Source organism: Apteryx mantelli, chromosome 6 (genome assembly GCF_036417845.1).
Source record: "Apteryx mantelli isolate bAptMan1 chromosome 6, bAptMan1.hap1, whole genome shotgun sequence".
In the NCBI taxonomy this organism is placed as follows: Eukaryota; Metazoa; Chordata; class Aves; order Apterygiformes; family Apterygidae; genus Apteryx; species Apteryx mantelli.
Window position 1 is genome coordinate 48,974,139 of NC_089983.1, and position 15,875 is coordinate 48,990,013.

The 15,875-nt window shown below is 36.0% G+C and overlaps 1 protein-coding gene across 1 annotated transcript in view; it reads right to left on the reverse strand.

The window, feature by feature from the left end:
• Positions 1-15,875, reverse strand: part of NEB (nebulin) — a 146,712-nt gene that overhangs the window by 29,340 nt on the left and 101,497 nt on the right. The window contains exons 108-125 of the mRNA XM_067298601.1: positions 15,383-15,487; positions 14,852-14,956; positions 13,603-13,707; positions 13,216-13,320; positions 12,388-12,492; positions 11,787-11,891; positions 10,775-10,879; positions 7,903-8,007; positions 7,619-7,726; positions 6,260-6,364; positions 5,469-5,573; positions 5,258-5,362; positions 4,395-4,499; positions 4,165-4,275; positions 3,571-3,681; positions 2,996-3,097; positions 2,766-2,864; positions 1,184-1,282 (exon numbers count right to left, since the gene is read on the reverse strand). Of these exons, the coding sequence (XP_067154702.1) occupies positions 1,184-1,282; positions 2,766-2,864; positions 2,996-3,097; positions 3,571-3,681; positions 4,165-4,275; positions 4,395-4,499; positions 5,258-5,362; positions 5,469-5,573; positions 6,260-6,364; positions 7,619-7,726; positions 7,903-8,007; positions 10,775-10,879; positions 11,787-11,891; positions 12,388-12,492; positions 13,216-13,320; positions 13,603-13,707; positions 14,852-14,956; positions 15,383-15,487 (1,890 nt within the window). The remainder of the gene's footprint in view (positions 1-1,183; positions 1,283-2,765; positions 2,865-2,995; positions 3,098-3,570; positions 3,682-4,164; positions 4,276-4,394; positions 4,500-5,257; positions 5,363-5,468; positions 5,574-6,259; positions 6,365-7,618; positions 7,727-7,902; positions 8,008-10,774; positions 10,880-11,786; positions 11,892-12,387; positions 12,493-13,215; positions 13,321-13,602; positions 13,708-14,851; positions 14,957-15,382; positions 15,488-15,875) is intronic.

The following is a 15,875-nucleotide window of genomic DNA, read 5'->3' on the forward strand; positions in this document are numbered from 1 at the left end:
AAAAACAGGCAAGTGGATAAATGAACTGGATATAATCTTGTATAAAGACAAAAGATGTTGCTAGTCCAAGAAGAAATGCCCAGAAGAAAAACAAAGTTAAAGATTACACCAATTATTATTTGCCCCATTATTGTCTCTGAAATAATTAATTTTCTCTCAGGACCTCCAAAATCGTATCAAAGCATGTTTACAATACTACGAAGAGAACTGCTTAGCATCAGAACGAAAGCATGGAAAAGGAGGAGCTCATTATCACTGAATGAGAATAAACATCATTTCTTCTTTTTCTTATACTTTATTTTTCTGGACTAGGTGCCAGTTTAAAAGTCCCTGGTTTCACTGAAAAAATTCTTGTTTTGCTTGACAAATATAGTAGCCGGCATTCAAACATGCACCAGTTGCATGCAGCAGTCATGGCTAGACAGAGAGAAACAAGAAACCCCTTTTTTCATTTGGAAACACATGTGCAAGACAGAAATGGCACAAACCTGTCTACTGCTACTTCAAAAACTGCTACGTAGCCATACTTCTTCTGTTCTGCATAGCTTTGGGGATGGCAAGAAACAAAAGAAAATATGTGCCCTTAAATCACTACAGGGCAGGCTTCTCGGAGGCTCTGGGAGGGATTTACTCATACACTACGCTTCCATTATGCCCCTCCAGCACAGTGTGAACAGAACAGCTTGAAATCCCAGTGTGAGCATCCTGCATAAGGTGTGAACGTTCCCTGAAAATGACCTGCACCATCGTCTAGGTTTGTCATACCAAAGCATATATTTCCATAAGTCAAGCTTACTTGCTGCTTTTGGTATTTTTGTGTGAAAGAGGTGAGTTTTCATGTTGCATGAGTGCATTGGGAACTTCCATTAAAAACACTGCAAGCTCCAAGGCCAAAATGAAGGCCGCAATAAAGTTTCAAGCTCTGTGTGCTGTTTTTGGAGCAGACAAATTCCCCACCCACAGAATTCCCATGCACTGTCTTTCCATAGGAAAAAAGAAGGTCATATCAAAACGAGCAGCCTCACAAGTTTTGCTACATTCAACACCTTTGACACCAAAAGATCCAGTGCAACTGCTGCATCATAAAATCTTTTAACAACTTGTAGTTATAAAGATAATATGCAAGAAAGAGAAAGATGCATAAAAATGGCATTCCCAGTTGTGTCACTTAAATTTATCTTACATGACTACTTAGCATATTAGCTTTCTTAAAGGTTCTCATCCATGGTGTATCATAAGATGCAGCTCCATGCCCTCTCACGTGTCGTTTGAGGTATTCTGCCTATAATGCGTAGCAAGAAAGCCAGATTAGAAACGCAAACAATTACAGGATTAAAGCATGAAGTGGTGAGAAAGAACCAAGTAGAACTGAGATCCTGGTGGAAAAAATTATCACAGGGAACAGCAAGCATGTGCTTCACGCTAACTGCGGATCAAGACTGTTGTATAAAAGTAAACAAGCTTATATTAATACAGCATATTAATGTCAAAATAGAAGATTCTTTTAAAGGTCAGGAGTAGAAAGTAAGTAGCAAAAAGAAACTGAATGTCCACCTCATGAAGATGGATAATAAGAATTAGGCAAAATGCTGCTTCTTTGAAAGCCAGTACCCAGAAAAGGAAACAAAAGAGAATATCACTAACACCTCAGCCCTAGTATTTGAAAGATCTTGTCATGGCATCATTTTAAGGAAATTCTGTACCTCCATTACTGACATTTAATAAGCCAGTAGAAAAGTTATTAAAAATCTCTAATGTAAGAATATTTTATGCTTATATGTGTAAGTGCTGATTTTTATTTTACTTTTTTAAAAAATATCACACAAGTGAACAAGCAACAAATTTGTATCCATTTCACTACCGGAGACAAGAGAGCTACTAAGAGTTTCTAGGCTTCTTCAAAAAATAGTTTCTAATTCTGGATTACTTCATTTTTAGGCAACACTCTTGAAAACCATCAGCTGCCTTTTAGGGGTACCACTTGTCCTGTTTTATCTTTAGGATATACAGACTTACCCCCTGGACCAGCAGCGTTTTGTAAGAAGGCCAGTTTAATTCTGCTACATACCAACTGTTTTCAGCATTCACAGAATTTATAAATTTGTAAGCTGCACAGCTATTCAGCTACCTGTACATTCTACATTTTAGCTTTTGCTATTCCCTAAAAATGTTGATACTGGACATTGTAGAAGAATTATAAATGACATTTTTAAGAAGATGGAAACACAATAAGATTTTAGAGATGACAGAAGAATTAAAAGAAAGTGAAGGAAAGAACACAAATAAAACACAGAGGTTATAAATTCCCTGTCTCCTCCTTCTCTGAATCCTCTCTCCAGCCGGTATAGAGGGATCACTTCTGCTCTCATTAAAGCCAGGAGAGTTTTAGCATCTGAGCACAATTCTCCACCAGCCTAATTTTTGAGAAAGTGACTCGACCAGTCTTGTAGCCGTTATGCAGATATAAACGACTACCAGACAAGAAAGTAGTGAATCAGGTCTCACTGATATCACCGTAAGCAGAATCCAGCACTCAATCCAATCAGCTGTTGTTTATTTAACAAAGCAATAGCCTCACATCAGGATTTAAGTTTTCTATGTGTTCCCTTTAAAATATTCCCTTAACCCTTAATCTAGAAATAATTCCAGTTATAATATTAATATTATTGTATAAGTTAATATCATGTCTCAGCCAATCTGAACTCATTACTTTCGCTGCTTGAAAGCTTCACAAACCTTTTATCATTACATTTTTTTATTATTACCTGGCTAGTTAGCTTTGACACCTCCTTTGCAAGTTCAATATCTGGACGTCCCAGCATGGTTACGCCTATGCCAGCTTCTCCACGCTTCTTATATTCAATCTAACACAGAGAAAACATAAAAAGTGTATAGCTTAGCAGTGACCACATGCCTTTCTAATTACTTTTACTATTTTTTATACTAAAATTACTGCTAAGTAGTTATACAGAAAATTTAAAAAAACAACACTCACATCGCTAATTAACTTGGCAGCTTGCGTTGCTTTTTTAATATCTGGTCGATCTGCTATAGGTGTGTAGTGGAGCTTAGATTTAGCATCTTTCTTGTATTCAACCTAAACCGTGATGATAGACAGAGGAAAGCAGATTACTGACGTTTGTTCATGAGGAATATACCTAAATAAGGAAGGACCCAACAGTGCTTGCGGAAAAGTGCCTAGGATATTTTTTTTAATCATTTCACAAAGAATGTAAAAAAACAGTTTTTGCAAGTTGTCTACAAATGAATAAGCACACGTAATTCTGTCTGAATTTGAAGGAATGAAAGAAATTATTAAGTTTGATTTGCAATACGTTACTTTAAATCCTATCATGTTATTAAAGATAGATATGATTTTCAAATAAATCCTTTATTTCTGTGCAGTTTTACATCTGTAAATATTCACATCTTTGTCCTCCAGAATTACACCTGAACATAAAGGCTGGGAGGAAATCCCAAAGTAGGTAAATTTGTGTTTCTTTCAGCTGACTTTGGTTTCAATTTGCTTATACAAACTATTTAGTTAAAGAAAGCACAAGATAAACTTACGGTACTCTGTTTCTTAGCCACTTCCATGGCATGTTTCACTTCAGGAGGCTCCAACATCACAGAATAGTCAGACCTGCCTTTCTCCTTCACAAACTTCTTTTTATAATTTGTCTGTTGAGAGCAAAAAGAGCCATGTGTGATTTTGTAATCTCACAAGGACATAAATGCTACTGATACTTGGAACTAAGCTCAGAGAAACTGTTAAGACAGATAAAATGCAGTCTTCTAAGTTTCAAAATTTATGGCCCCTAGCTTGCTGGTCACAATTTACATTTTAGCTTATTAAAACTTGTTATTTGCAGTTGATGATTTGGGTTTATATTGTGTTCTATGAAAAATGGAATCTGAAGTAAGGCCCACCCCTAAGCACTTAGCCTGCTTGCTTTTCTTCAGAATATTTCAATAGCTTCCCAATAAAACGGGTTTAGCTCTTTGTTAAAGTCTCCTTCTGGCAGGGAATTCATCTTTGCTGACTCCTTGGGCATTTCCATGACCAGACTATATACCATGTACTCTAAAGCAAGCAACAGTCTAAAGAGTCAGAGGTATCAGGTAACAAGGTCACCATAAAGTGTCACCACACTAGTTACTTACCTCACTGACGTTCTTGGTCACCTCTTTCACATGAGCAGTGTCTCGTGTCTCAGGCAGGGTTGTGTAAGACCCATGTGGAAGCTGCTTCTTGCTATGTTCTTTGTATTTGTTCTGAAAGCACAGAAGGAAAATAGATTAAAAAAAAAACAACAAACAAACAAACAAAAATCTACACAGAATATTAAAAGGACCTATTTAAAAAAAAAAACAATGAATGTCAGATGTTTTACCTCAGACACAAGAGAGCTGACATTCTTAGCCAGGAGGATCTGGGGTGTATCTGGGACAACAAGGCATGTTCCTCGAGCTTTGTTATGCTTCTCTTTGTATTTTACCTAGCAGGGAGAAAAGATATGTGAAGTTATGCATATCTTGTCTTGTGATAATCTAAAAAGAAATGACTAAGCTGTGACTGCTTGTTAGCGCAAAAGTTTGCAGGTGATCCCACAGTCTGATGTCTGCCGAGATTTTTTCCAGACTACGTATTCCTATAGCTATCATGCAGAATTTTATTAATATATTGAATATATTGCTAGGAACTATTAAACATACTTTGTCTTATGTGTAAATAATACATGTAGCTTAATTTTTTAATTTTCTCCAGATAATATTTGCATTTTAATAAGAGGAATCTATAAACATACTAAAAATCTAGGGTGTTCAGGCAATGTTAAATCTGAATATTTATCTAGTTTGCAAATCCACAAACCAGGTCAGTGACATTTATAAGACCAGATTTATTCTGGTTTTGCCAATTTGTTAATGAAATAAACATACCAAATAATGAAGTCAGACTGAGAAAAAATTTTCAACCCTTGATTATTAATGCAATCAGCAGATATTCAACAGTTTGAGAAAACTGCAAATTCTATTTAGGATTCAATTTGTTAGAGAAAGGTTTAATCTGCATAACTTCTTTTTCATAAATCCTTATCATTTCATTTTTTCTGCAAAATGATTCTACTGAATAGCAGTCACAAAAGAGATCCTGCTTTGAATACACTGTATTCATAGGAGCAATATGCCAATAATGTAGGTTATGTAGTATGTAAAGTTCTAGTAGAACAGAAAAAGTGGGTGTTCAGATACTTACATCGCTTGCCAAGATGGCATTATTTAAAGCCAATACTGTGTTTTTATCATCTGTGACAGAGAGTTTGCATCCTCTTAGGAATTCACGGTCCAGCTTGTATTCATACTGCAGGAAGAGAAAACAAGTGACAACAAAAATCACACCAAACCTTCTACAACGTTTTTTTTATTGCGAAAAGGGGAGAGGTTTCAGTTTGTTCTGATTCTCTTACATCACTCTGTTGCAGAGATGACTTGGCTGCTTGCACAAAGTCAGGCCTATCAGCAATCCAGTGCCAATGAGCCTTGGCTGCTTCATATTTTTTCTTATAATCCAGCTGTTTATAGGGAAACAACAAGAAAAAATAAATTAATTTGAGGTTGTGTAATTTAGACACCAAATTTATACAGATGCAAAGTCTCTTTTGGTCAGGACCAAATAAAGAGAGAAGAAGTTAAAAAAAAAAGGCGTCTACACCAGATTAGTGCTTTCCTCTGAATCATGACCAATCCAGCAGGAGTCCATTTGCTCTAGGTTTTCCACTGCTGGATGGAGAAAGGAATATGAGGGATGGAGAAGATGTCATGACTTTGAGGTAGGTGAGTGTTTTCAGTTCCTTGCCTATCACAGCGGATGCAAGACCACAGCTAACAGAAAACAAATGAGAGCTTCCTAAAAAGAACTTGCTTTGTCTATAAGAACATCATCAAGCAGAATTTCAGAGGCAGTTACGTCTCTTTGTCAGAGAAACAGAGAGGAGCTCGAAGAATAGTAGATGTCTATGTGACATACAGGGAATCTCATGTGACCTCCAGGACAACCTTTATAAATGAGTATTTTAGTGTGAAATAAATTAACATATATGTTATTCAAGCAGTGTAAGAATTAGAAGGAATATCTAAGCTCACTGAATTTCAACAGAAATGGAAAATAATTTCTCTTGGTCTCCTTTGCTAGTCCCAACCACTATCCCAACCACTAGTCCCAACCCAACAATGAAAGTGTTAATAAAACAGAACTCACGTTGCTGTTTAGCTTGTAAGCATGCCTTGGAGTCTTAATATGAACTGAATCGGCTATGACATTGCAGTGAGATTTATTCCTCTCATACAGCTCTTTGTATTTCAGCTAAAGAAAGAAAAACATAAAAAATGTTTACAAAGATAATACATTAAAGTTACCACTGTAAACAAGAAAAGCAGCAAAGTATGAAAAACCTAGTATTAACTAATTTGCTCCTAATTGTCAAGATTGAATCTTAACAGAAGAAAAAGAAATTATGTTGGTACAACTTAGTATCAATCATCTGCCTGAAAGAAAGGTCCTCTTCAGCAGCAGTTCCTTTGGCATAGAAAATATGTAGGTACAACTCACCATGAAGTGTAGACTAAAATTTACCAAAATCTCCGAGTGTACAGTAATTTTATCTATTTTTGGCACCCAATACAAATAATTTAAAGAAACTTATTTTCTGACAGCCACACTTGATGCTTTCTGAAAATCCCTTTACAGAATCTCAAATTCAGCACTCAAATTTGGAACAAGAAAATGTACTTCAATTCACAGGTCACTTTTGAAAATCTCTGTCTCTTAGGATCCACATTAGTATCTGGACAATTTTGTTACTTTTTCCTCCTAGTCTTATTCTTTATACAGAAAATCAGTGCAGCATCTGAAGGACTCAGACTTCAAGGTGCTTACTCTCACAGTGCAACCCTGAGTTATGAAAGTGCTAATATCCTCATTTTATTTACAGAGCTCTTATGAACAACAAAACGAATGTCACACAGAAAGCATAAGGTGGAAGAAGGACTTAAGCCCAGGCCTCCCCAGCCCCACAGCATTGCTCTGTCCAGTTCATCTTCCTTTTTCTCTCTTCCTATCAGCTTTCCATTGTCCCCCATTCAAGAATCTACACATAATTATTTTAGAACAAAACACCTACCTTACATTTTCACAATGCCCACAGAAGAACTGAATAAACAGAGTAAAGGATAAAGTGTCTAAATCATGGCTCCACAAAAGTTATTAGCCGAAATAGGAAGAAAACCCAGAAACAGACTCCCAAAATCCTGGCTTTAATTAGACATCAGTTCCAGCTCATGGATTTTATTACTAGCAGAGGCTGCTCTATCCCAGCAAAAATGTTCCAAGAGCAACAGCAGAACTTTACATAATAAAACTTCCTAAATACTTCCAGATTCTCTTGCATTATTGAAAAGGCATTAAGTACAGAAGGAGTTTTACATGAAAATAAAAACACATTCTAATAAGAAGCTAATTTTTATTACAGCATTGCATATAGGTTAGAAATATCACATATCAAAGTAAAAAGTTAATTATGTGTTTTTCTGATGTTACAGACAAGGATGGTTTACTTACATCACTTATTCTGTCCTTGACCTTGCGCACATGCAATAACATAGGTGTATCATGGATCGTAGTATAGCCTTTAGGCTTTGCTTTGTTATATTCCAACTTGTAAATAATCTGAAGATACAAAATTATTAGATCACATTATTTCTTGATAGTCTTGGTGTAAATTGAAAAAAATCAAGATGGGAAATATTTTGCAATGGACTGTTGAAATGCCATATTGTTAAGCGTCGTGCTTCAAAGGGGAGAATTCCCAGAAGGCGTGCGTGCGAGGAACTGAGCACACTTACATCACTGATCTGCTTGTTCACTTTTGTAGTCCGTAAGTGTTCTGGAGTATCCACAATTGTAGTATATTTGTCTTTCTTCTTTTCATATTCCTTTTTATATTCAACCTGGTAATAAGGAAGTAGAGTATATTAACCACACCAACCAAGACAAAATATCTTCAGGAGATATGTTTATATCAAGACATCAAGTTGCAAAATCCTTCCACCAAAGCCAATGAAAGCTGAACATGCACAACAAGCCAGACTTTACAAACCCCTTATTTGCCTGAGAGGCTGCCTATCTATTTGTGTGACTAGTTTTACTTTTCTTTCACTGAGTGTAAAAACTTCACTTCTATTCTAAATTGCAAGATTGAGCTGAAAAAGCAATCTTGGCAGATCAGAGGCTTTTAAAATCTGTAACTGGACAAGATGTCATTTTAAAATACTCATCATAATGAAAATAAATTTAAAACATCTTACACAACAGAAGAGAAAAGAAATTCACTGAATATATGATAATGCCAAGCTATTTTAAGGCATTAATAACAGAATTGTACCTTGAACATTTATTTTTAAAGATCATCTTGTCTTACTCAGGAGTCCAATCCTGTTTTCACAGAATTCAGTGAGAACAGAGTGTATACAAAGAATGATAATTTATTGCAGATAGCCTCAGGGCAGGTGTAGGAGGCCACAACACATTTCTAAAAAAGAACTTGCATGCTATATAGTGCATAAGGAAAAAAAAGGCATGCTTTTGAAACACAACTAAGACAGACAAAATATAGAAAATTTATACAAACAACACAAATCAAAACATGAAGTCAACTCAGATGAACATACAAGTCAGGCAGAGTGCTATTTTTTTTTCTTCAAACACACTCAAGCTTACCTGCAATATTTTTAATCAGAAAATAAATAGAAATCCACTGACAAATTGAACAATTAATGTCTACTGATGATCTTCACTGCATTATTGTAGAAGGATTTTATTAACTGTGCCTACAGCAACCAAGAAGAGCATCCCCCTCATTCTCATGTAATTGCTTTCTACTGTTGCATTTCCAGCATATAACTTAGACGTTACCTGCCGGTTTCATCGAGTTCAGTCAGGCATTGATTTGCCATTGAAATAAATCACTCGTGTGTAGGGAGTAAGGTCACTGCTAGCACATCCGACTCCAGAGCATATATAAATATGTACCAGTTACTTAATCAACTGCATTTTCATTCAACTGGTACAACCAATATATATACGTAGGAATCCAGATTAAATAAAGGTAAACATGGAAAATGGTCTCTTGGCAAGAATGCTGGAGGCACAGGCTGCTGAAAGGATCCTTTATGCACTCAGGAATGTTAACAGGGAAGGCTCGTTGGTCTCTGAGAACAAACAGATGAATCAGACTCACTTTCTACCTTCCAACTCCTAAGAGAACTGCCCCAAAAGGGAGATTATTTCTGTTTATAATCTCTTACTATTACGTGGCTGCATGAGGTCTGCTTTGCTTAAAAGCAATAGATAGAGCAAGAAATTAATGAAAACGTGATTTCCTCTTCAGACCTGCAGGCAATACTCTTCTCTTCCTGTACCTCTTCTGACTGCTGTGAAACATGACTGTTCTGTATCTAGACACCATCAGACACCACCACCAGGCAGAGTGTTAGATAACTATTGTAATCTCCTCTCCAAATTACTTCATTATGTTCATACTGAATTTAGGAACTTACAGGGGGTCAATAAGAGAGACGGTGTCAGAACGAGTATTTGGTTGGGAAAATATGAGGAACAGCTAACACACTTTCTTAAAGGTTTGGGAAAATTGCTCTATGTAAGTATGTGAATTATTGTAAAGAAGTATATACATAACTATTATTCGTAATGAAAGGAGAAAATGGAGGGCCAGATCAACCTGAGCTGGGTCAAGTCCGAGTCACAGTAAACACTGTTTCAGATATTCTGTTGTCAAAACTATTTTATCATATCCAGCACTAAGTACATGTACAAAACTTTGGAGTCTGGTATCTGTGGGAATTTAGAAAACTCACAAGCATTACGTATTAAAAATCCAAGCAGCTAAACTGTATATATAAGGCCTCCTAAAGCAGCAGTTCTTCATTTTACCTGGCTCCACAAGTGTGTGTTGTAGAGTGCTCTCAGCATATCTGGCCTCAGAATTTCATTACATCCTTGTTTCAGCAACATCTTGGCAAAGGACTTATATTTTTTCTGTGCATGCAAATGGCAACGAAGCACAAAAGAGACTTGTGAAGACCATAAACAACAGCACGGCTCTAGATCCCAGTCACTTTTAGAGTGGAGAGATTTAGGCAAGATACTGTATGTATTCATTCAGACGTGCATACAACTTACATCTATATAATTAAGAACGGCAAGAGTATATATTAAAAGTCCCATTAAGGAAATAGGGGAATTATTTTGGGGCATATTGGAGTAAATTATAGATTAAGGTAAGGGCATTCAAAAGCCAAATATGCCACTGTTGCTTTATCTAAAAATGAGTACAAAAATAATCTTTGTAAAAGTCACTAAAAGAGAGGGAATAAAAAAATAAATGCATGATACAACATCCATTTTTTAAAACCTCTCCAATGATTTCAACAGGCATTAGATGAGAACCTACTTGAAGGTGATGTCAGTTGATGCACAATATATGAAAGTACATACAGTATAGATTAGCTCACTCAAAAAGTGAGAATGCTTTTTGGGTGGCAAAACAGAGACTGTCTGACCAGCTGAACTAAAACATCACAATATCACAGGCGAGACCTACGATACTGCCGCTATAGACATTTCAGGCAGACAAAGATAGTAGCTGTGAGCGAACCAGGCACTTTCTGGCAGCACTGGCCAGCGTTCCTACAGTACCTGACTGCTCAGTGTGGTCCCCCACTTGGCCAAGAGGTTCCTAGGATCATCCACAATAACGCTGTACCTATCTTTGAGCTTCTCATAGGCAGCTTTATATAATTTCTGCTCAGAATAGCATAATACATTGTAACAACATAAAAGAAGAAAGTGAAGACACAAAGAGATCCTGAGATCATAGTTCTAACCACTGAAATCTCATTAAATGCAATATTTACAGACTGGGATTAAACTCCATATCCAAAAGAGAGAAATGTAGGAAAAAACAGAAAAAAAAACAGAGAAAACATGTCCAGTTAATATATACATTTGTAAATTACTCCTGAAAGGCCTAATTTACAATTTAAGGATGCTTACATCCTACTCCTGCCACTCTTCAATAAGCCAAACTGTTTTTCAAAGGGCTTCGTCCTGCAGATGTACAGCATTACTTCTAGAAACTTTTTTGGTGATTTATACCCAGAGGCATTTGTTACCCTTTTGCTAATACGTTGTGCTTGTTTTTTCTTTAAGTCTACAGGAGAGACCAAGTAAGTTAAGAGTGAGAATTCAAGGCAGAATACCCGAAATGGAACAGAGTTACGATAACTTTAGAGAAAATATTATCCTCCTAACACTGATGACAATTTGTTTGATATTTCAAGAGAGCAGCTGTGATTCTCTCTATACCTTTTGCACATGACAATCAACAGTCAGTTTTTTCTTAACAGTTTTACTAAGCAAGCAGCATCTTTTCAGTTAGCATTTGTTTACTGGTCAGCAAAGAAGTTTCTTAGCAATTTCACTTTTTAATTACTGTAAACCTGCTCTGTGCACTACTCAGGCAGATAACAGGAACATCCTTGTCTTTCCTCATTTTAGTCTGACCTTAAGACATTCTTCTTTTAACTCTCTTTGGGTCTACTTCCATTTATGTACCATTTCATAAGGAAGACCAGCCTTTAACTCAGTGTTAACATATACAAAGCTATTACTTCAGTATGAGAGACTACTGAAATCTTTTAATACTTACCTCATCCATCAACTTAGTGGCATGTTTAAAATGCCTGTTAATTGGAGAGTCAGCTACATACTTAAAATGAGACTTAGTCTTCTCAAATATCTCCTTGTACTTACACTGGAGAGAAAAAAAACAAAAAGAAAGAAAGGTTACCAAAGAAATGTAAGGCAAAGGAAATAGACAACTGTAAAAACTATCTGCAGCAAAAATATGGTAGAATTAATGCATATGTGTTTTTGACATATTTACAAAAAAAATATTTTAGGTCAAAACAGCTGTAGATGTAGTAGTTTGTGGGATGTAACTATCATACTAAGAAAGCAATGGAAGCTTCAAAGCTTCATAATTTTAAAGTTGGACTTAGAATCACTAGAAAAATTACTACAGAACAGATATCTTTCCAAGGAACAGAGGAGATTAGTACATGATCATTTTGTCTCCAATTTCATTTATAGTAAGCCTTCTATTTTCAGATGTTATGTTCCATGTTCTACCATGAGATATTCATATCCATGTCTTGACCAGATTTTGATTGTCTTCAGAGAAAGAAGCAACTACGACATAAGCAAACTTTGAAGAAATACTTAGCAAGAATGCAGACTGGTTTACTTACCCCACTGTAGAGCACCTTATTCTTTTCTGCCAGAGCAAAATCTGGAGTATCCCATGCATAACAGCCAATGCCTCTGAGCCATGATAAGTCTTCCTTGTACTTAACCTTTAGAAAAGTAAAAGGTTTCAGTTTTAAATGGCATCAAATACTGAAATAACACCTCAACATAAGGTGTAGCAAACAGAGCTACATTCATTATTCTTCCATTATAAAATAAATTGCGAATACTTATATTTTTCTGATGGACTGTGCTTTTTTCACATATCTAATCCAGCACTAGCTATTTCAGTTCCTGCATGAATTAAAAAACATTTATTTCTGTACAATTAAGGGGTCGCTTTGTATTTCTCAAAAAAATCAATGGGATTACACTGGTTTAAATACAACCAAGCAAGGTCACTCAGAAGTCACAGAGTAAAACTCTTAATCTACAGCAATCAACACTCCCATGATTTTGCATGCCTTTTTGTGCACAGCCAGGATTCTATATACAAACCAGAAATCTCAGGAAAAAACATCTTTTTTTCAATGCTGTTAAGGATTTTACATATAAACCAAGTTTTTATTACAGTGGTAACAAAAAAATCCAGCCAAATACTACTATTGAAATTAATGGAACAGTCTTAACTGATTTCAGGAGATGGACTGCAATTTTAGCCATTTGATTTGCTCTGTCATTTCACAGATCTGCCAGGCAAAAGTGTACATCACTTTTTCATTTCCATTGATATTGCCTTGATTTTCTTAAGAAATACGGACTTTTCTTTTAATTTTGGAAACCTCCGCTTAGGTTTCAGCATCTCAGATTCAGAAACTATTTGAACTCACATCACTAATAGCATCTGTGACTGCACGATGATGGGAATGTTCTGGCCGGTCTGGGATAGATCTCCAGATTCCCAGCTGACTCATGTAGTTTTCTTTATATTTCACCTACAAAGAAAGATAAAAAATTAAGTAAAACAATTTGAGAACAGAACACATCAGCCATGCAATTTTAAGACAGTCCTTTTTCTGAAAGGTCAGAACTAAAAACATGAGACCAAGATTTACCTGCATTTGTGTCTTCTGAAGAAGGACAGAATTTAATATTAATAGTGCTAATTATATATTTCTGATTGTTTGACATAATCAAATAGAATAATAGTATAAATGGCATATTCTAGAGTATTAAATGACAAACGGAAATTAGGAATAGAAATGTTGTATACATACACTGCTAATATCATCAGTGACCTTTCGGTGATAGACAATATCCAAAGCATCTTTCACTGTGTGGTATTTCCCCTTTGTGTTCTCAAAGGTTTCTTTGTAGCGCAACTGGTAAGAAAAATAATATATAAAAGATTATATTTATCCGTCAGGAATTGTTTTAGTTAAATATCCTACCTCTTAAGAATGATATCAAGGGATAGGTTGCTTTTCAATACGTTAATGAAAGCCCTATGGAATTTCAAGAGGACTCAGTTGCCTAAAATCAATTTCAGTTTGACTGAGACTCACAGTGAAAATTAGAGAGAAAAGAAGTTGGCCCCTCAAAAGCAAAATTTTATCCTATTCACTTTCAGACTGAAGAAAAAACATCCATGTATCACAGGGCTATTTTCCAAAAGAGCAAAAGTGCTGCATTTGGCATAAAAAACCCACTCATCCCTTCCTCCATGTCCTGGTCTAGAAGAAAGCAGGAAGTTCATAGGCTTGAGCAAATCTTCTCAGAGGAGAAATTCAGATGTGCAAAAGAACTGGGACACTCCTTTACAGAATTTAAAACCACTCTTAAGACAGCAATTGGACAAATCCATAGGCCAAAACACCAGCCCAGTACATGCCTTTTCAGGCTTTTCCAGGGCCCCTGGGCAATGTACATTTTGAAATACATAGCAAAAGTCTCACTAACAAGTAGACTACTCTTAGCCATTGCCTTAAAGCATAAATCGCTATTCCACACTTGAAGGAAAAAATAATTTCATCCTCAAATCCGTACCTGCAGCAACTCAGATAATTTTTTTTCTCTGATCCACTTCTAAGTGAAAAATGAGTGAGTTCCCACTGAGATGCAAGTTTATTCCTCACACTTAATTGAGATGAAGATCTCTGATATATTCTGATGTATTCTACTCTGGCTCCAGTATCAATCATTTCTCTCTAGTCTGCACTATTTGGAGATTTCATGTGTAAGCAATTTGTTCTGAACCTATTTTTCCTCTTTTCTAAGTCCACACTTCCATGCAAAAGAAACTGAAAATAAATTATAAAGAATGAAAGAAAGCATTACAGTGCCCTCAATCTAAAATTTACTAATCTCAGTAATATCAAATTGAAATACACACACAGATGGAGTGACCAAGTTCAGGACCCACGCTGAGATATTCTGCTGTTTGCATGCATTCTCCCCATTGATCCTTTTCTTCTTTTTGTAGAGGAAACAAAAAAAAGCAAGCGAAAGTGTTCACGGGCTACGTACATCGCTAGCATTCAGGTATGCTCTCTTGGCTCTGATCAAGACTGGCGTGTCAGGGACAGGTGTGTATTTGTCCTTCATCTTCTCATATTGGATTTTATATTTTTTCTAAAGAGATACAGTAAGATGGAAAAGAAAAGTTATACCTTTAGCCTCAAAAGCATTTGTTAATCTGGCATTATGTTAAGGTGCTACACTGAGCGCACAAAGATGTCACTCCTGCAAAGTCCTTCTATCAAAATACTGGGAAACAAGCTCAGCTTTGCAGCTCTTGCTAGTTCTTCTGGATCTCGTAGCCCATATCCCTCAGATTCTGCAGACAAGCTCTTAGAAACAGGTATCTTATAAAATATTGAAATGTATAAAAATGTGTATTGGTTTACCAAGCTAACATAGGAAACGTGGAATTTAAGCATAAAAGGCACAAAATCAACAAGTAAACAGATTTGAGCCTTGAACCTATCACTAAAATCAGAAATAAAACTTCTAAACAGTTCAGCATAGTGGTACCAAACAAAAGAGCAAATATCTTACCTCACTAACCATGTCCTTTACATGCCTAGCGTGGGTAAAAGCTGGAGTCTGACCACCAGCATGGTGATGGGGCCTCTCTTTTGTGGCAAGCTCCACATACAAATACTGCAGGAAGAAGAGAAGAATCCAAAAATACACATTTCAAGTAAGTTTTACTTTATTCCCTGAAAAATGATTGTAAGTTCACAATGCATATATAACCACACAATTTACCCCAGGAGAAAGTAATGTGCCCTTTCATCTTCTACACTCTCTCAGTTTATCTTTCTCTATCAGTACTCTTGATATTTTGTAAATGCCAGTAACACACTCACAAATGAAAATGTCATATGCACACGGCATTAGTGACCTCTCTGCTCTGCATCCAGACCTAACTTCAGATAAAATTGTCCAGAGGGTCTGTTTCTCTCTGGCAAGTAACATCATTTTGTTCTGTGAATTTAAAAAAATCTACAGAATTTGTAGATAATAACTCAGTTAAAGAACTCTAATA